The 19,886-nt window shown below is 44.8% G+C and overlaps 1 protein-coding gene across 2 annotated transcripts in view; it reads left to right on the top strand.

The window, feature by feature from the left end:
• RPS6KA1 (ribosomal protein S6 kinase A1) overlaps nucleotides 1-19,886 on the top strand; it is a 1,033,098-nt gene that overhangs the window by 828,270 nt on the left and 184,942 nt on the right. For both annotated transcript variants that reach the window (XM_086957626.1, XM_086957627.1), the window contains 2 exons: nucleotides 10,635-10,793; nucleotides 11,250-11,411. In XM_086957626.1, coding sequence (XP_086813752.1) covers nucleotides 10,635-10,793; nucleotides 11,250-11,411 — 321 coding nt within the window. The remainder of the gene's footprint in view (nucleotides 1-10,634; nucleotides 10,794-11,249; nucleotides 11,412-19,886) is intronic.

Below are 19,886 nucleotides of genomic sequence, written 5' to 3'. Positions count from 1 at the left end.
CTGCAATGTCTTGGTCACATTCTTTGTGCAAGCATTACTTGGAAGCATCTTCCCAAGGAGACAAGCTAAGCTACTCTGTTCTCAGGTAGTTCTTCGGGTACTTACTCTTACCTTTGTCTCCACTTTTCATTGAATAGCTACTGCTTGGTACAGAAGAAAGGGAAATTATGAAGTGACCGCTTTGGCTCCAGTTTCTCTGGCATTTAATGTTTTTGTGATGTGTACCCAGTGTCTGATGTTAAATAGGTCTCTCTATAGATTCCCTGATTGTTATTGTTTGTAGCTTTTTATTCTATGTTCATTTTAGATGTGCTTATAATAAAGGAATTTCTAATAATAAAGGAATTTCTAAAGCGCCTGGTGACGCCATCTCGGCGTGTCCCCGCGCTGTGGAGAAAGAGTCAGAGAGGAGGAGGAACAACTATCCCTCCTTAGCAAACAGATGTGTTTTCAACAGTTTTCGGAACATGGTTATGGTTTTCTACTCTGTGTCAGGTGGAGATATTTGGGATTCTCAAGTGTGGCATTGAGTGTGCATGGTGACCTTTCCACTCTATTGTATGTGTCCCCCACAGTTTTTAATCCATTATCTGCAATTGTATAATGTTAGCATTGTCAACAGTCCACAGGGAGCTGGATGTCATCAGACCACCTTAAACACCAACCTGAATTCTGAGACATTGTTCACATGTTGGTTTTACCCACTGAGGTGAGCCATGAAACCAGCAACTGCAAAAGAACTTGCATGTAGAGACCCTTGTAGTTTTGTTCATGGCCTATACCAGGGCTTAAAAAGAGGCTAGGCTACTGTATGATCAGGAATATGTTATGACCATGGGTTGCTAATTATGTACCCATTCCAGCTGTTGAGAGACTCAAGTATGAATAATTCCTCTTCAGCCATGCTAACAGTGTGACCAATAGAGATTTATGTAATTGTTGTGTTGTCAGAGCTTGAGGAAAGTGACTTAGAGGCATACTTGGAGTTCTGTACATAAACTCTTCCTCAGGTGGAGAGTTTGTTTCCTAGGAAAACGGAGTCTGAGCTTGTGACTTTTACAGTGGTATCAACCAAGAGGTCGTGGCACTAAATCACAGCCCATTATGATAATTTTAAATGGAACAATAGCTTCTGAAAAACTTACACAGAAACCCCTGACTGCCTGTATTGAAGCCCACTGTCCCGCAAGCCTTGACCATACCTTGCACAAAACCAAGGATGTGGCAAGAAAAGCCTCATAGCTCTAATTTGCTCTTTAAAATCCTCAACATAGAAACCTTGATGTCATTGCTGTAAAGCAAAGAGATCAATACACAGTCATTCTCTTGCAAATATTTCCGCAGAGCTAGCCACAGTACAGGAACCCAACAAAAATCCCCTTCCAAGAATTCCGGTATTTGCCGTAAACATTTTAGAAAATTTGCAGCCAGCTACAGTCTATAAACATTGTTGCTTTGTTTTGGTAAGGGCTTGCATCATGTAGGTGAATATAGCGAAGATCTAGTTAAGAAGGAATCTATGTACACAATTATGGTCTACTTTACTACTGACACCCATTCATAGGAGGATTATTCACTTTTGTAGTAGTTCTGCCCAATGCATTAGACATTGCAGCACCATTATACCGAAATTGGCTGTGAAATATGAGACGTTGCTGCACAAGTTGACATTCTACAGAGGCTTCTTAGAGTAAAAACGGGAACCCCCACTACGCATGTTTGTTCCTGCCCTTGATGTTTTATGTAATGGAAAAGTCACTGAATATTATTGTTAGCAACTCCCAACCAGAAGCACAGAGGCCATTTAAAAATATGAAATTGGTACCACAAAACGGAGTATGAGCAATTTGCCTTTTGTTACCCAGCCCACAGCGCTCCAGCGCTTGGAATACATTTCTTCCTTGTTAATGACAATTTTAATACAATAGATGGCGAAGATATCTTCTGTAGGAAACAAAAAAGCACGGCTGAGATTATCAGAAAAGCCCCACGGCCCACTTAAGTGGAGGACTGCCATTCAATAAAAGTTTCCCAAAGTGGTTCTTTTTCTGAGGAACTTAGAAGAATACACTGGAGTGTGGGAGGGAATGTTTGAAAAGGCACACAGCATCCACCAAAAGCTGACCAAAGCAAGTGACTTGTCAACAATAGCACTTGAATTATAAACCGTAAAAGGACCATAGGCTGCTAGCTATGGTAAACCGTCAGTACTGGTTTCACTTTGATATATTTCAGGTATTCCTGCCTCTGTTATGAAATGGACCATTCAATATATTGGTGTTCCACAAGACTGACTATCTTTTCTACTTAAATAAGCATTAGAGCCAATAACCCCCGATCTAATCAGCCAGGCAAGGGTGTGCTATTTGCTAGGCTTGCTGAGGCTGAACAAAGATGTCCATATTAGAACTCAGGCCCAGTGGGACGCAACCAATTGAGTTTGGAAGCGCTATTTAACCATATTAGAACTCAAGCCACTAAATTTAAAAAATGCAGCATTTCAGAAAGGCTGCAATACAGTACATAATACCGACCATGGGCTCCAGAAGCTTTCAAAATTCATCATTTATAATAATTGCCATTTCTACAGTAATGTTTTTGTATATATCAAATATTTCAAAAGTTCAAAATATTAAAGGTGTCAGTGGTGGTCGCTCCATTAGAGCGGAAGAGTGCTGCCCCCGCCACCACCAGTAAATAAAACAATAATAAAACTGGTTTTAAAATACGTTTTATTATCATTTTATTTTAATACCTAGGACCCGCGCCCAGAACTCGGACGAGTTGTGTGGGTGGATGGGGATGATAGTGCTGCTGGTCGGGGAGTGGTAGGTACTCCCTTCACTGCGCATGAGGGGTTTCACAGCTGTCCCAGGCCAGCCAAACGCCTGATGCACAGTGAAGCTCTATCCAGTCCCAGCTGTGTTGCTGGTGCTGGAGAGAGCGGGCACAGGCTCCCAGTCTGCCTGGGAGTGCAAGTTGCCGACACTCAGGCCAATCCTGAAGCTGCTTTCATGCGAGAGCAGCTTCAGAATTGGCCGCAGGGCAGACTGGGAGCCTGTGCCTCAGAGCCAGATGCAAGAAGAGTTGATGCCCGGGAGGCGGCGGCAGCAGCAGCATTAAGGTAAGTTTACGTTAAAAAACATTTTCTTATTTTTTTTGTACTCAAACCCTACCCACCTCCCTCCTCTGGTCCTGTCCGCTCCCCCACTTTGGCAGGGGGCAGGCCACTCCTGAAAGGTGTTGCAGTTTCCGCTCTTTGCTAGGACAACTCAGTCCATTTGAATTTAATGAAGATTACCAGGAGGACATTTGGGGTTACAGATAAGTAACCTTTCCCTTGCATTTCATAAAGAGTTTGTAAAAGTTCTTAATTACCTTGACATTTTTTTTTTAAGAAATGGAGTCTGGCTTTTCTAGATCTTCTCTTTTCTTGACCTTGAAGTATGATTCTGCACTTCTCCAATGCCCAGATTGGTCTCTTTAGTATTTCTGTGCTTCTTAATTTTCTACACTTTACTTTCTGCATTACGCTGAAACTAGTGCTGAATTAATTAGTGGATTAAATGTGTTGCCTGAGCTAATTGTTTAATAATATTGTTTTGATTAGGTAATAACTCTTAAAATAAGTTGTATGTATCTGTTTACAATGTTTTAAACTGTTAATTGTGACGAAAACCAAAGCCTAATCATAAACCTGCACATAGGTGCACCACAATTAATTTTCAAACATTTGCCTTCAACTTAATCTACTTTTTCAAACTGTGGGCTTCAGGGGAGCGTGGCTAGCAGCCAATCGTGATGGCTGCCTAGTTGAGGAGCTCCAGGGACGGTGTAGCCCTTCGCACTAATCCGGAACACTTATCCAACATTTTAAATCACTCCAGGGGCTTGAGCTGCGGTCTGGGACCGGGCAGCACAGATCGGCGAAACTCCGGACTGATTCTGGCGTTGGGAAGCATCGGCAAGCGTGCGCAGTCAGCAGAGGCCTGCTGGCTTTCCAGAGACCGGGTCCTCGAGTGAGTGAAGACCGGCACCCATGGCAGGAGAGTGGCGAAACGTGGCGAGATAGACCCAGCGGGCGGGGAAACGGCCCAATCAGCAGCGCGACCTACGGAGAGCAGATCCCCCCACCCCACCCTCCCCCCGGGGCCCAGAACTAACAACGGGCTGAGAGCAGCATATCGGGAGACGCGGCTAACGGGTGGTGAGGCAACAACTTAAACACCGGCTGGGGGCCCCGACATTAGCAGGCAGCGATCCCTCTCGGCCTGATCAGAGCGGCAGCAGCATAGCTGGTGGCAGCTGCAGAGGTGTTGGTGGCGGCGGGAGTGTGGGGTCACCCTCCGGTGACACGAAATAAAAAGCGGCTGGATAGCCGAAATATAAACGCTGTGGGACAGTTTGATGGGACAGCACGCCACAGGAGATAAAGGCACAGTCGGAGAAGGGTAAGCGAGAGACTGGTAAACGCGTTCAGTAACAGGCAGTGGAACCGGCCTCCAGGACTGAGCAAACACAGCATAGGGGTGCCCCCGCAAACCATAACTCTTCCACGTGCCTACACCAGTGCATGACTCTGTGCCCACCAGCCCGCACGCCGCGACAGCGATTACCGTAGCTCATAGCAGAACCTGCTGCCACAGACGCTATGATGGGCCGAGGCCCGCAAAACCAAGCGGCGCAAGCCAAGCTCGATAAATATGCCTACGAGACAGGCCTTCCACAATGAACAGAGGGGCGAGTATCCATGGATAAAGGGGTGGAAGGCGAAGGATCAAAATAGGTGACGCTGGAAGACATTATGGCGGCACTCTCGAGCGTCCAAACAGTAGGTACGATTTAAATGGACATTACGCTACTCCGCGCAGACTTCCACAAAATGGCGGACCGAGTGAAGGAGGTGGAGATAGTCACTAAGTCTTTGGTGACTGACACCGCAGAATTACAAACTGCTCTGTCTCGAATGGAGGTGGAAAATAAACAACTAGCAGAGAAACTCGATGACCAGGAAGGGCTCACCCGCCCGAATAACATACGCATTCTTGGTATACCAGAAAGCGAGGGTGCCCGAGCCATGGATCTCTACGTCGAAGATTTGGTGAAAACGCGCCTGCAGCCCAAAGGCCTCTATAGTTTTTTCTCGGTAGAGAGAGCACATAGGGTTCTGGGCGGGAGACCAAAGCCGGGGGCGCCTCCACAGACCGGTGCTCGCTAGACTTGTTAATTTCCACGACCGGGATGCCATACTACAAACTGCGAGAGTATCCCCACCAATCCAGATCAACAACTCACAAGTTGCCTTCTTCCCAGACTATACATTTGCAGTATCGCAGCGTAGGCGCAGTTTTCTGGAAGTAAAAAAGGCGCGAGCGCAAGAATTGCCCTATTCTATGCTGTTCCCTGCCAGGCTCAGGGTAGTAGCAGAGGGCAAGACGTGGTTTTTTTGAGACCCCAGAAGCAGCATACGACTGGCTGGAAGGTTGGCGACGAGTTGGTAACCCGAGACGCGAGATTAGAGGCCGTCGCAGCAACGAAGAAGGGGAGACGCACACGGCCAAGCAATAAGACGCCCGGATCCGACCCACTCAACGCGGCCAGATGCGGAGGAGGCCGATCAGGGATAAGCCTGAGAACCAGAAACTGCCCGGGACTTAAATCGCATCAAGAGAAGGTACAGATTGTGCCGGCCTTGGACACTGGGCTCGGACGGGCCATGGAGGGGGAAGAAGGGCTGGGCCTCCACTGGACTCTTTACCCCCGTCAAGCAAGTACTATGGTTGGGGTTGGGGAAAAGCACTCTGCAGGGAGGGAAGGGGGGATGACGGGGCGGGAAGTTTTGAATCTGTTTAATTTAGTTCTAGTTTATAGTGGCAGGGCTGATAGAGCAAAGATACAATTGATCTGTGGACTACTGATAGAGATGGCTATGCTACACCTCATGATACCCATACATCGCTCCCATGGCGTTAGGTTCACAACCTGAAAATTCCCCACACGCACCCCTAAAAGCTCCAGTAACCCCTCTAAAGTTTATAACATGGAACGTACGAGGACTGGGAGATAAAATTAAAAGTGGCCTAGTACTGCAAGCCCTTAAACGACACGGCCCCGCATTACCACTACTACAGGAGACGCATCTTACAGCGACGGCATGCAAAGCATTGGACAGATGGGGGTATAAAATGGTTGTGCACTCCGAATTTTCTCCAGGGTCAAGAGGGACAGGCATTTTGTTACGGAAAAACCTCCCCCTTCATAGTGCTTCAGACGAAGACGGATGACCAGGGACGGTTCGCAGCGATACAGGGTCAGTGGGAAGGCAGACTCCTCATGTAGTGTCCGTTTACATTCCACCAGCATTACACTCAGTGGCATTCCCAGCACTTAGTTACTTTCTCCTGGCACTACCTGAGGGAGACCTTCTTATCGGGGGGACTTCAATGCAGTAATAGATAACACCGTAGATAAATACCCAGCTAGACCTGCGACATTGGGAACCTCACGCCTTAAGAGTTTTGTGGAAGCAATGGGACTAGTGGACATTTGGAGGCATACACACCATACGGCTTGTCAATACACATATCATTCCACTGTACATAATAGTTTGTCCAGACTAGACTACTTCCTTACACTAGACGCTCACCTTAGTAATGTGGAGGAGATAGAAATCAAGCCCCGAGGGATTTCAGACCACTCCCCGGTGATAATGACTTACTCATACCGCCGATTGGCGCGCCAGAGAATGTACCCCATTTACCCCGGCTACTTTCGTGTGCCAGACATAAAAAAGAACTTCGTAAACTGACGAAATATTACTTTTCAGAAAATACCACCACGGTGGAGTCGCAAGCGACAGTGTGGGAAGCATACAAAACTGTCCTTCGTGGGCAGGCGATAGCATTGATCACAGGACGTAAGTGGGCGAAACAGAAGGAATTGGGGGATTTGGAATTGGCATTACAAGTGGCGGACACAGAGTATTCGATCAACCTCACACCAGATAAGGCGCACACCCTACTCCTCAGGCAGCAACAACATAAAGAATATTTACAAGAGAGGACAGCGGCCACCCTGATAGCTACCAAACCCAAAATATATGATATAGGTGATAAAGCCGGGAAAATGCTGGCCTGGCTGGACAAACGGGAAGGTAATGCAAGGGGCATACGCCATATACGTCAAAGGGAGGTACAAATCACAACAGACCCGGAGTTAATTGTGAATGCGCTTGCGGATCATTTCCGCGTGACATATACACCAACCTCAGTTGTTGCAGAGGCAGGGGTCAAAGACTTCTTACAAATGATTGACATGCCAACACTGGTGCAGGAAGACTCCTTGGAACTAGAAGCAGCATTAACGATTGAGGAGTTGCAACTAGCAATTAGGTCGCTACTGTCTGGCAAAGCACTAGGACCCAATGGGATTCCTGTAGAATGGTATAAACAAGTAGCAGAATCTGTGAGCCCGCACCTATTGGCAATGTATAACGAAAGTTTAGAGAAGGGTGAGCTACCAAGGGATCAACGGATGGCCACGATAGTGGCAATCCCAAAACCTAGCAAGGACACGTCTGACTGCAACTCTTATCGCCCGATATCTCTACTAAACGCAGAGGCTAAGATCCTAGCTGAACTGTTGGCAAATAGACTGTTGACCCACCTGCCATACTTACACCCTGATCAATCGGGCTTTATGCCAAACAGGAACACAACCCTTAATCTCAGATGCCTACATGTCGCCTTAACAAAAGCTCCCTCTTTGAGGGAACCAGCGGTGGTATTATCCCTCGATGCCAAAATGGCATTTGATATGGTAGAATGGCAATACCTCTTTGGGGTTCTCCCACATCTAGGATTTGGCCCTACATTTTGTGCGTGGGTACGGCTCCTATTCACTAGACCTCTAGCCCGAGTGACGGCTAATGGACACTTGTCGGGTGAAATACCGTTGGCAAGAGGGACGCATCAGGGATGCCCCCTGTCACCACTTTTATTCGCGCTCGTCCTGGAGCCACTGGCGACGCTAGTTAGGAAAGCACCGGTACTAAAAGGTATTCGAGGTAAGGATGAGTGGGAGGATCGTATATCACTATACGCCGATGACATACTGGTGTACCTCACAGACCCAAACCACTCAATACCAGAGCTCCCCAACATATGCGAAGACTTGGGGGCAGTCGCAGGATACACAATAAACTGGTCCAAATCGATACTATATGTATTATAGGGACCTGCGCCGCATCTCCCGGGAAATTGCCCGTTGGTAGCCGTAAAAGTCTCCTTTAAATACCTAGGAATTCATATCACACAAGATCAAGCAGAATTCCACGCCAGTTAGAGCGATTAAGGAGATGTAAAACATTGGTCATCCCTGCCCCTTACACTCCTCGGTAAAGCAGCATTGTTTAAAATGATGGCCCTTCCCCGGTTTCTATACGCACTGGATAATGTGCCTTTTACGGTCCCGCCCTGGTACTTTAAGCTAATAGCAGAGCAGGTATCAGTGCTTCTCTGGGGTCACCGGCCCGGGCGCATAGCACAAGCAAAGTTACACAGAAGCTGGTATGACGGCGGGATAGCACTCCCGAACGTACAGCTGTATTATTGGGCGACGCACCTCAGTCATTAACCAGTGGATCCATGTGTCCCAGGATGACCCAGCATATAGGGCAGACACGGCACAATTGGGATACCAAAACATGTTAGCGGTCCTCTAATAACAAGGGACTAACATCAAAACTGCAGGGCCCTACACGACATACCGCTACAATATGGCACGCAGCACAAACTCTGATGGGTTGGGGAGGGGTTATAACTAAGCTTACCCCACTATGGGACACACAGAAACTGGGTCAACTGAGGACAAGCAAAGGATTCACACAGTGGGACAACATCGGCATCTCCACGGTAGGGGATCTATGGGACAAGGGAGAGATATTACCATTTGCCCAACTTCAGCAACAATATGAACTAGGCCCAACTGAGATCTATAGGTACATACAGATAAGGCACGCACTGATGGCAGTGATTCCACCAGACGCGGACGTCCCTGAAGCCGCCCCGCTAGAAGACCAGATACTTACTGACTACATGCAAAAAAGCGCCACTTCTCGCACATGCAAGAAATTGATCAATAATCTGCCAGACCCGACAGTCACTCTGCGCGGCAAGTGGGTAGCGGATTTGGGTGACACAGAGGACTCAGAGTGGCAGGAAGCCCTGGCATCGCCCAGAGAGGTGGGGATCCCCGCACGATTCCGTCTCATACAACACAAGATCCTACACTGAATATACTACACCAGACTTAACATGCACAAACTACAGAGGGCACAGCACCCATATTGTCTTAGGGGATGCGGGGAGGAAGGCTCGTTTATGTATACTATATGGGAATGTGCAGCTTTAGCAGAATATTGGCGACAAATAATGCGAACAATCTCACAAGTCGTGGCAGTGTCCCTTGTGCCGGAGCTGCGTAGGTGCCTATTGAACATATGAGAGCCTAATGATTACGGTCAGATGTGGGTCACATTGGGACTAATGGTGGCAAAACGTAACATTGGGCAAAAATGGGGCGCAGCGGAACTACCCTCATTAACTGTGGTGCCGTGATATGGATCTGATGATGATCACAGAAAGAACAGTGTATGTCAATCTGGGATGTCCCTGCAAATGGACAAAAATCTGGACAGCATGGAATACCTACCGGGGGAATATTTGCGACCCACCACCAGAATCAGAAAGTGATAGCTCAGGGGAAGAGTAGGGAGGGGGTGGGGGACATGAGAGGAACTGCACGATTGAAAAGACTACTGCATTTTGTACAACTTACTTTCACTTTTATGATTTAAAAATGTATGAACCTACGTGACCTAGCTATATCCTGTAGATTTTTGTATGCTGTCAGCAATGCCGCTCTGTTGATAAGGTTAATAAAAACATTTTTTTAAAAACTGTGGGTTTCAGAATGTAATAATGCAAACTTTAGGTGTCTCAAACCCTTATTTTTAAACATGAACCTTTCAAACTTCAGTTTGAAAAAACTCTATTGAAAACCACTCAAGTTGCTCTGTGTGACAGGCATCTTTAGTAAATGAATTTCTCTACTTCTAGTCCGCCTGCCTAAGATGGTACCCCTTCCTACTATGCCCATAAAATGTAATTCTGTAAGAAATACAACTGTGAAAGCAACATTACGTGTGTGGAGCACTGGGTGTGTAGCTTGGTATTGGTTACAACCTCCCTAAAAATTCAGAAAAGGAGTATGAAGTTTGAGATAAACTCATGCCATAGCTTATTAAAAATGTTTCACCAGTAATATTTGATTGAGATGGGTGTTTTTGTTCCTGATCATTGTCTTAGTGACATTTAGATATAATTGACTCAATCCCAAATGGTTATTTTTTCCGAAATTGTCTCGTTGAATGTAACAACTACAGAACTACCAGTTTGTGAACACCGTGAGAATTTTTAATAGTGGCCATATTACAAAGCATGGATTTAAAATTAGCCAATTTCTTGTTCTGATGTTACATTGTTTTGCACATGTATCTCTGATACTGAGGGGAGGTGGGGGTTTGGGTTGGTTCTAATTACTGAGTCTGCTGCAACTGTTTCTTTCCTTCCCAGGTTTACGATGAAGGGAAGAGTGTCTACCTGGTGACGGAGTTGATGAGAGGAGGAGAGCTGTTGGATAAGATTCTGCAGCAGAAATGTTTCTCTGAGCGGGAGGCCAGTAACGTACTACACACCATCTGTCGGACAGTGGATTACCTGCATTCTCAAGGGGTGAGTTGGTTGGCCACAAGTACAGCCGCAAATTCTTCCTGTGCTCTTCAATTACAGAAAAGATTAGGTGACACTTTATAGAATTACAAAAGTCCTAATATACATTGGCAGTGGGGCGTATAGAGTCACATAGGATCTGCTGGAGTCCCTCATCTGACAACTAAACTACTTTGCCTGTACTGTGGCTGTAGGTCTAAGAAGGGGTGAATTTATGGGAGGTCACATATTTATTTGGTGCTATAAGTTGTGCATTTGTAGAGAAGTCATGGTGGTCATAGGTTGTGTATATTCTAAGAGTGAGCGTGTAGTGTTGATGGTACTACAGGTATTAAGCTGATGTGAGTAATTACTACACGCTGAGTTCAGAAAATGTAGGTGTTCCAGAGTTTCCAACTCTTCTATAAACTACACTTTTGGGATGTTTCCAGTGTCCATTTGTGTTGATTTTCGTTTCAGGTGGTACACAGGGACCTGAAACCCAGTAACATCCTCTACGTTGACATGTCTGGAAACCCAGAGTCTATCCGGATCTGTGACTTTGGATTTGCAAAACAACTTCGGGCGGAGAATGGCCTCTTGATGACTCCATGTTACACAGCCAACTTTGTAGCTCCAGAGGTGATATATGTTCATGAGGCCTATTTAAAGCAATACTTCTGTCAGTTCTGTTTTTCTCAGTCACTGGGTGGGTGATATCAATGATCCTCAAATGCAATAGGTGTTTAAGTTCACCAATTTGCGCAGCAAGGTAACATAGATTACTGTTCAGAGAGCATGGGTTGGTCCCCTGCTGGTTTCTGTGGTGTGAACATGTGGGTATATGCCTCATTTTCTTGGTGGAGATTTTAAAGGTTGCTATTAAAGGCTACAACTGCTTAATGTGCCCATTTGTTGTGCTAAACATATTGAAATCGGAGCTTTGGCCACAAAACGTAATCTTTGTACAACATCTTCCCAGAAATAACAAATCTAGGCTCAGTTCCATAACTTGTTTTCACATTCCAGTAGTAATTTGACAGTTCCAAAGTATGTTATTTTCTCACCTTCTTGCATTATATATCTGGTAGACCTCTAGCTGCAGATACCTTAACTTAGAATGTCCCCCAGGCGTCAGACTGGATCCGTCAAACTTTTTCCCCAGCAGTACCTCTGCACGCCGGTGGGTGGTGGGGGTGGGGGTGGGGGGGGGGGCGGCGTCACCGACTCCATCCTGATGTCGTCCATGGAAGTGACGTCAACAGAGCCATACAAGACACCCCCCACTCTCCCCAGGCATGCAGAGGTACTGTTGGGGCAAAAAGTTTCTGGATCCATTCTGACACCTGGGGGATATTCTAAGTTAATGAATCTGCGGCTAGACTGTGTCTCTACCAGATACATTGTTACCAAAGGTAGGTAACTCGTTCAGTAGTCCAGCACACATTGATCTTTTGTTGGTTTGTTGCTTATCAAGGATCCCAAAAAGCTTTTTCTTCAGTGTGCCATTTCTAACCAAGCTTTACCATATCCATGTTATCCAATTTTTTATTACATGATTCTTTCAGTTCAAACATATAGTCCGGGGCGTGACCAAAACGCAATATGGCGGTCAACTGATTCTAGGGCTGTCGTCTGGTATCCAAGAACAGCTGCCCATTTGCAAGCCAGGTATTCCTTGTGGGGTTGTAACTGCAGTGAGGATATGGTAGATCGGCTTGTGAACCAGTTCTACAAAGTGAGTCATGCACTAGCAAGGGCTGAAACCAAATGAGAAAACAGCACTGAGTGAATCAAGATTGTAACTCCCTGCTGTTGACCTCTGGATGGACAGCATCAGTGAGCCCCAAAGAGGCAGGACAGACCCAGGGAGGCAGAGTAGCAGTACAGAGGTTAGCTGAGGTACATTGGCCTGCCATGGGATGGATGGCAATCCATAGGGGCAATCAGGCCTGAGCACAGGGTGTCATTTTTTGGGGGGGGTGGGGGTGTAAGATGCTGATGTCCTGGCCTGAATGTATGGAACCCTAAGGTCCTGGCTACCTAGAGGTCACATGCCCAGAAAAGGAAAAAAGAGAGGAGCCAGGCCCTTATGGACAGGTGAAGAGGCTGGACCCTATTATATTTGAACACCAAAAAGATGCCTCTCACACCTATATTTTAAACCACATTTGCGGAAAAGTTGAGCACACCGATAGTCGTGATCAACAAGGTATTTTTATTTATACCGAACCAATCTAGGAATTAATCAAGTTTAAACAAACATGTTTTCACACATAAAGAATCCAGGTATTCATTTGTAACTTGATTTTTGTGCTTAGTGCGTGCGCCATGGGATACGTGATCCGCCCCTCATTCACGTAAACGTTAACAACAGTTGAGTGATGGAGTCGAGTTCCACTCCAATCCCAGCGCACAGCGTCAGACGTGTATAGTAACTTTTCATTAAATTCAGTAATTTCAACGCATACTCTCAAATTGCTCTTCGTTCTGTTTATTAATCAAATTCGTTTCACACGTAACAGGCGCATGTGTTAATAACTTTTCAAAACACGGATATGCTCCAAGCCTTTTTCCGTGCACGTTATATCAACAATAAACATCCTTGGTTGTGAGATTAAATATACCCAATGCATTTCGGATTGTCCAAAATCCTTCGTCAGGGGTTCACTACAAAATAAAAGACATTGCTGTCACCATCTAATTCAAAAATCTCTAACGCTTTATCCATTACAATTACATTTCCACAAAACCATACTTCGTTTTAGTAAAAACATGTCAACAGCGCTTTCCCTCTAAACATAGAACTGGATGCCCCCGTTATCAAACCTATCTAAACTTTTATCGACCTGTACGGTGTCTTTCAAGCCAAATTGTATCCAATCCCTCTCATACCTGGTCTAGTATTACTCTCGTCGTTGCCTTCACTTGCGAGTCCTTCTTACAATGCGCCACAAAAAGGCTGCTGATAAAGCACCTGCGGGACTGCCCCGCCTCTAAATTTTAACCTTTCCCGCCTTTACAGTGGCCCAACTTATTTCCACTCGTGCCTACGTTTCCCAGAGTTCCCTTCAACCGGGGACCAGATGTCCTCCGTGCTTCCATTAAAACTTAACTGGACTACACATACGTTTGTAACATTCCTTAGATCCTGCATTTCTATGCCCCGCCCTCCCTAGTGTGGTTACCAATTGCGCTTATACAATGTTGACACAATTCACCATGTCAGGTTTTCAGTTAACTGTTAGGTATCATGTGTGACATTCAAAAAAACATATCAATAGTGAAAATGTTCCCATCAGTTCAAAAACGTTCGTGAGATATTTGGAACCAGATGTCCACTAACAAAGTTCCTTTAATTTTTTGATCCTTGGATTTGCTTGTCACGTGTGCTTTAGTGTCTTTCATACTGAATAATCCATTTAGTCTTTTCATTGGGTGCAACGTACTGGTGGGACAGTGTAGTATCAAATGTCAAAGGAGAAGTTAGTCGTGCACACCTCATTTAGAATCCAGGTATTCATTTGTAACTTGATTTTTGTGCTTAGTGCGTGCGCCATGGGATACGTGATCCGCCCCTCATTCACGTAAACGTTAACAACAGTTGAGTGATGGAGTCGAGTTCCACTCCAATCCCAGCGCACAGCGTCAGACGTGTATAGTAACTTTTCATTAAATTCAGTAATTTCAACGCATACTCTCAAATTGCTCTTCGTTCTGTTTATTAATCAAATTCGTTTCACACGTAACAGGCGCATGTGTTAATAACTTTTCAAAACACGGATATGCTCCAAGCCTTTTTCCGTGCACGTTATATCAACAATAAACATCCTTGGTTGTGAGATTAAATATACCCAATGCATTTCGGATTGTCCAAAATCCTTCGTCAGGGGTACAATTACATTTCCACAAAACCATACTTCGTTTTAGTAAAAACATGTCAACGCATACTCTCAAATTGCTCTTCGTTCGTGTTTATTAATCAAATTCGTTTCACACGTAACAGGCGCATGTGTTAATAACTTTTCAAAACACGGATATGCTCCAAGCCTTTTTCTCTCTCAAATTGCTCTTCGTTCGTGTTTATTAATCAAATTCGTTTCACACGTAACAGGCGCATGCGCGTCAGGGGTTCACTACAAACGGCAACGACGAGAGTAATACTAGACCAGGTATGAGAGGGATTGGATACAATTTGGCTTGAAAGACACCGTACAGGTCGATAAAAGTTTAGATAGGTTTGATAACGGGGGCATCCAGTTCTATGTTTAGAGGGAAAGCGCTGTTGACATGTTTTTACTAAAACGAAGTATGGTTTTGTGGAAATGTAATTGTAATGGATAAAGCGTTAGAGATTTTTGAATTAGATGGTGACAGCAATGTCTTTTATTTTGTAGTGAACCCCTGACGAAGGATTTTGGACAATCCGAAATGCATTGGGTATATTTAATCTCACAACCAAGGATGTTTATTGTTGATATAACGTGCACGGAAAAAGGCTTGGAGCATATCCGTGTTTTGAAAAGTTATTAACACATGCGCCTGTTACGTGTGAAACGAATTTGATTAATAAACAGAACGAAGAGCAATTTGAGAGTATGCGTTGAAATTACTGAATTTAATGAAAAGTTACTATACACGTCTGACGCTGTGCGCTGGGATTGGAGTGGAACTCGACTCCATCACTCAACTGTTGTTCACACATAAAGACACATAGATACGAGAATTATTTACAATGTGAATATGAAATGCATTCAAAAAAACAAAATATGATCCTGGTTCTATTGAGCAAAACCATTTGAAAGCAAAAATCAGTGATAATTCAGAGACAAGACAAAACCATTATAAGCATGTGTAACATACAGTGAAACATTTTTGACTGTGGATGATAGTTAAAGCAAGCAAAGTAATAAAGAAAAAAGGGGGGAGTAGGAAAGAAGCAAAGTAAATTTGTGACTTTTGCAGTAGCAAAATGACTACTGCCTCAAAATGACTCAAAACAACTCCTTTCTAACTGGCCGACGCGTTTCGATTCCAGGGAAAAGTTTCTGGAATCTCATCAGGGCACAAGTGAAGTTCTGTCTGTCGAGAAAGAACGGAATTGAATTAAAAATCAGAACACTATGGGTTCTTACTCCCACTAAAAATGACGCTCAGCAAAAAACCTACCAGAGTGTAGGAATTGAAGAAATGCACATTACTTCTCAGTGTGCAACGTGAAGCTTCTAAAGCAGGGGATGGGATGAAGGTCACCTACAAATATGAACATTATGTGGTCAGACATGAATTAAATGTCCAAACACATTCATGAAGTGTAATGAAAACAAAAAGACATACCGTCCGAGGCGAATGTGAAAATTCCGCCTGTCGGCGCTATGTCACCGTTTAGGAATCAATGAAGGGGAAGGCAGGACACGGGGCTCTTGTTCGCGCTGTGAGAAAAAAGCGGGGCCACAGGTCAGGGTTTAAAAGAAATATTTGTCTGGAAACTCTCACTAAGATTTAATGGGGAAAAGAACAAAACGTACCTTTCTTTTTACAAATGACCGGGCTTAGCGCTCCGTGAATAATTGTCAAGGAAGTCCCGTCATGGCTTTTAATTAGAAGAGACGTCCGCTCTGAAAAGGAGGCGGAAAAACATGAAAGCGCGTCCCTGGAAGGTGATGTGAATAAATCAAGGAGCAGCGCTGGGGAGCATTTCCTACCTATGTCCTGTTAGTCTCTGCCTTCTGGCGTTCTGGCGATCTCTGTCGGTTCCAAAATGGGCGCCAGGTGTGTTTACCTGTATGTAGCTCACAGGTAAAGGACTGGGCATCATGGGATTTGTAGTTTCAAGCCCAACACGTGTGTTGAACAGTGAAATGCATATTAAAAGAATGAAGTTTATGTGGGCGGGTGACCAATGCATGTACAGCTTTGCGAATTTAAAAGAGGAGGAAAGAGACAAACAGGGCCGCCCGGGTGGGAGCGGTCTGCCGCAGCACTAAGTTGGAATGTCTAGACTCTTGAGATTTCCGATAAAGTGTTGAGACCATTTTGCGCACTCTTGAATTTTAAGATGAGATATGCTTCTTTCTGGAGGAGCATTCTGTCAATATCCACGTTTCGATTAGAAGATCGAAATGTGTACAAAACTGTCCACTTAAAGTCATTGACGTCGTGTTTTTCGTTTAGGAAATGATCCACCATAGGGGCATTTGCAGTTTTATTTTTTTTTTTTTTTTTTTTTTTTTTTTTTTAACCTTGATCTGTGCTGGCAAATGCGGGTATTGACTTGTTGTGTCGTCTTGCCGATGTAGATTTTGGCACAGGGACATTGGACTGCATAGACCACATTCTTGGTTTTACAGTTAGAGAATTCTCTGTGGTTCCATCTTGTCCCCTCGTGTGTAAACTCGTCCCCTTCAATGGTGTTGGGGCATACTACACAGGTACCACATTTGTGGTGGCCTGTGATCGGTTTAAGATTCCACTGAGTAAATAAGTCACATTTCTTTTTGGGTAGCGATACATCCGCTCTCGTGATTTGCTGCCCTATGCTTTGGTTTTTTTTGTACGTGAATATGGGCCGTGGGAATGGACATTCAAGGTTGGCAAGCAGATGCCAGTTACTCAAAACGGCTTTTCTCAATTTGTGGGTGTCTGGTCCAAAAGTGGACACGCAGACCAATCTGTCAAGAGCAGGCTTGGGTCGAGTTTGGAGAAGTGTTTCTCGGGGGGTATAGCGCGCTCTTTTACAAGCGTGCTTGAGTAACTTTTTAGGGTACCCCCTGTCTTCCATTTCTTGGCAGAACCTCTCAGCATGGTAGGAGAAATCCTCCAAGTGTGAGCAGTTTCTCCTGATTCGTAACAGTTGCCCGTATGGGAGATTGGATTTAAGATTACGGGGATGCGCACTCTTGTGGTGCAAAATGGTGTTTCGATCAGTGTCTTTTTTATACAGGGATGATTTGAGTTCCCCGTCAAAGGATGTCATTTCTACATCAAGGAAAGTCATCTTAGAATTGCTGTGGGCCATAGAAAATTTAATGTCACCATGCCTATTGTTTAGCCAGTCGTGGAATGCTACTAGTTCGGTCTGGCTCCCCTGCCACAGGAGCCAGACGTCATCTATGTAGCGAAACCACTGGAGGATATGTTGTCGGAAGGGATTATTGTTCTCAACAAATCTCTCCTCGTATTGTGCCATATACAATACGGCCATTTCCGGCGCATAAGGGCACCCCATAGCGGTGCCCTTGATTTGCATGAAGAACTCTCCATTAAATGAGAAATAGTTCTTCTTCAAAGCAATCTCTGCCAGTTTGATGATAAAGGTTGTGGGTACTTGGTGGGGTCTGTCTCTCATCTCCAGGTATATCTCCATCACCTCCAACGCTTCTTCCTGGGGAATCTGCGTATAGAGGGAGGAGACATCCATGGTGACCATTAATTGGGTCTCTTCGTCAAATTTGGTCCCCTCTACCTTGAGTAAAAAATCGGTGGTATCTCTCAAATAGGATTTGACCTTCGTCAAGAATGGTTTTAGAAAGAAATCCACATACTGGGAAAGTGGTTCAAGACAAGAATCACAACCAGAGACGATGGGACGTCCTGGTGGATCTTGGAGGCTCTTATGGATTTTGGGCAAGAGGTATAGGACTGGTGTTCTAGGACTCTTTTTCAGGAGATATTCATACTCTTTTTTGCCCAAAAATCCTTCTTCAAACCCTTTTGCCAATGTTTCTGAAATGAGCCGTTGAATGTCAATAACTGGATCTTCATTGAGGCGTCTGTACCAAGTCTGGTTATTGACTTGCTGGGTACCTTCAGCTAGATATTTGTCGCGTGCCCAAACAACTACTGCCCCACCCTTGTCAGCCTGTTTGATGACTATTGAGGTGTCTTCTTTAAGGGATTTCATCGCTGCACGTTGTCTGTGGCCGATGTTTTGATGAACAAAATGTTTTCCTTTTTCAAAATTGTCAATAGATGACAACAGGACTTGTTCAAAGGCTAAAACTTCTTTAGGGATGTTTTGGTTGGGAACAAAGTTGGACTTGTTTCTTAACCCAGTCACTTCCACATTGGGTGACGGTACATAATTGCAAAAGAATGTTTTAAGGCGAATTTTGCGACAAAACTCAATTGCTTCCAATTTGAGTCTTGTGTAGTCAGTACGTTTGCTTGGCACAAATTTTAGTCCCAGATTCAAAACCGAATATTCATCCGGTGTAAGGGATTTAGTAGACAGATTGACGACCGTACTCCCGCTACCTACGATTTGTACGAGCGGTTCCTGGTCCTCATCTCCCAAGGTTGTTTGAAGCGGGTCTTTGGCTGTTGGCCCTGTTCTAAAAAAGCCACCTGCTTTTTTAAATTGCGATTATCAGAGCTCGATGAGTCAGAAGATGACGTTTCTGAAAACGTAGTGAAACGATTTCTGGACCGGCCCTGGTATGTGGATAACGCTCTGCGAGAGTCCTGTTGGGTGTAATAATCCTCTCTTAAAAAAGGATAGACCTGCTCTATCTTGAAGGACTTAGCGTCCCTTTCATACTTAGAGGTTTTCTCATTAATGGTGTTGTCTTTAAAAACCCTAATGTCTTTTTCTATTTTTTCCAACAATGCTTTGGCATCCGCGACCACCGGGCTGCTCTTTATTGTCTCAATGAGTTCCTCAATCTCCTTTGCTTTCAGAAACATTGGCAAAAGGGTTTGAAGAAGGATTTTTGGGCAAAAAAGAGTATGAATATCTCCTGAAAAAGAGTCCTAGAACACCAGTCCTATACCTCTTGCCCAAAATCCATAAGAGCCTCCAAGATCCACCAGGACGTCCCATCGTCTCTGGTTGTGATTCTTGTCTTGAACCACTTTCCCAGTATGTGGATTTCTTTCTAAAACCATTCTTGACGAAGGTCAAATCCTATTTGAGAGATACCACCGATTTTTTTACTCAAGGTAGAGGGGACCAAATTTGACGAAGAGACCCAATTAATGGTCACCATGGATGTCTCCTCCCTCTATACGCAGATTCCCCAGGAAGAAGCGTTGGAGGTGATGGAGATATACCTGGAGATGAGAGACAGACCCCACCAAGTACCCACAACCTTTATCATCAAACTGGCAGAGATTGCT

This window comes from Lissotriton vulgaris, chromosome 2_1 (genome assembly GCF_964263255.1).
Source record: "Lissotriton vulgaris chromosome 2_1, aLisVul1.2, whole genome shotgun sequence".
NCBI lineage: Eukaryota > Metazoa > Chordata > Amphibia > Caudata > Salamandridae > Lissotriton > Lissotriton vulgaris.
This window is presented reverse-complemented; position numbering and strand designations above follow the sequence as displayed.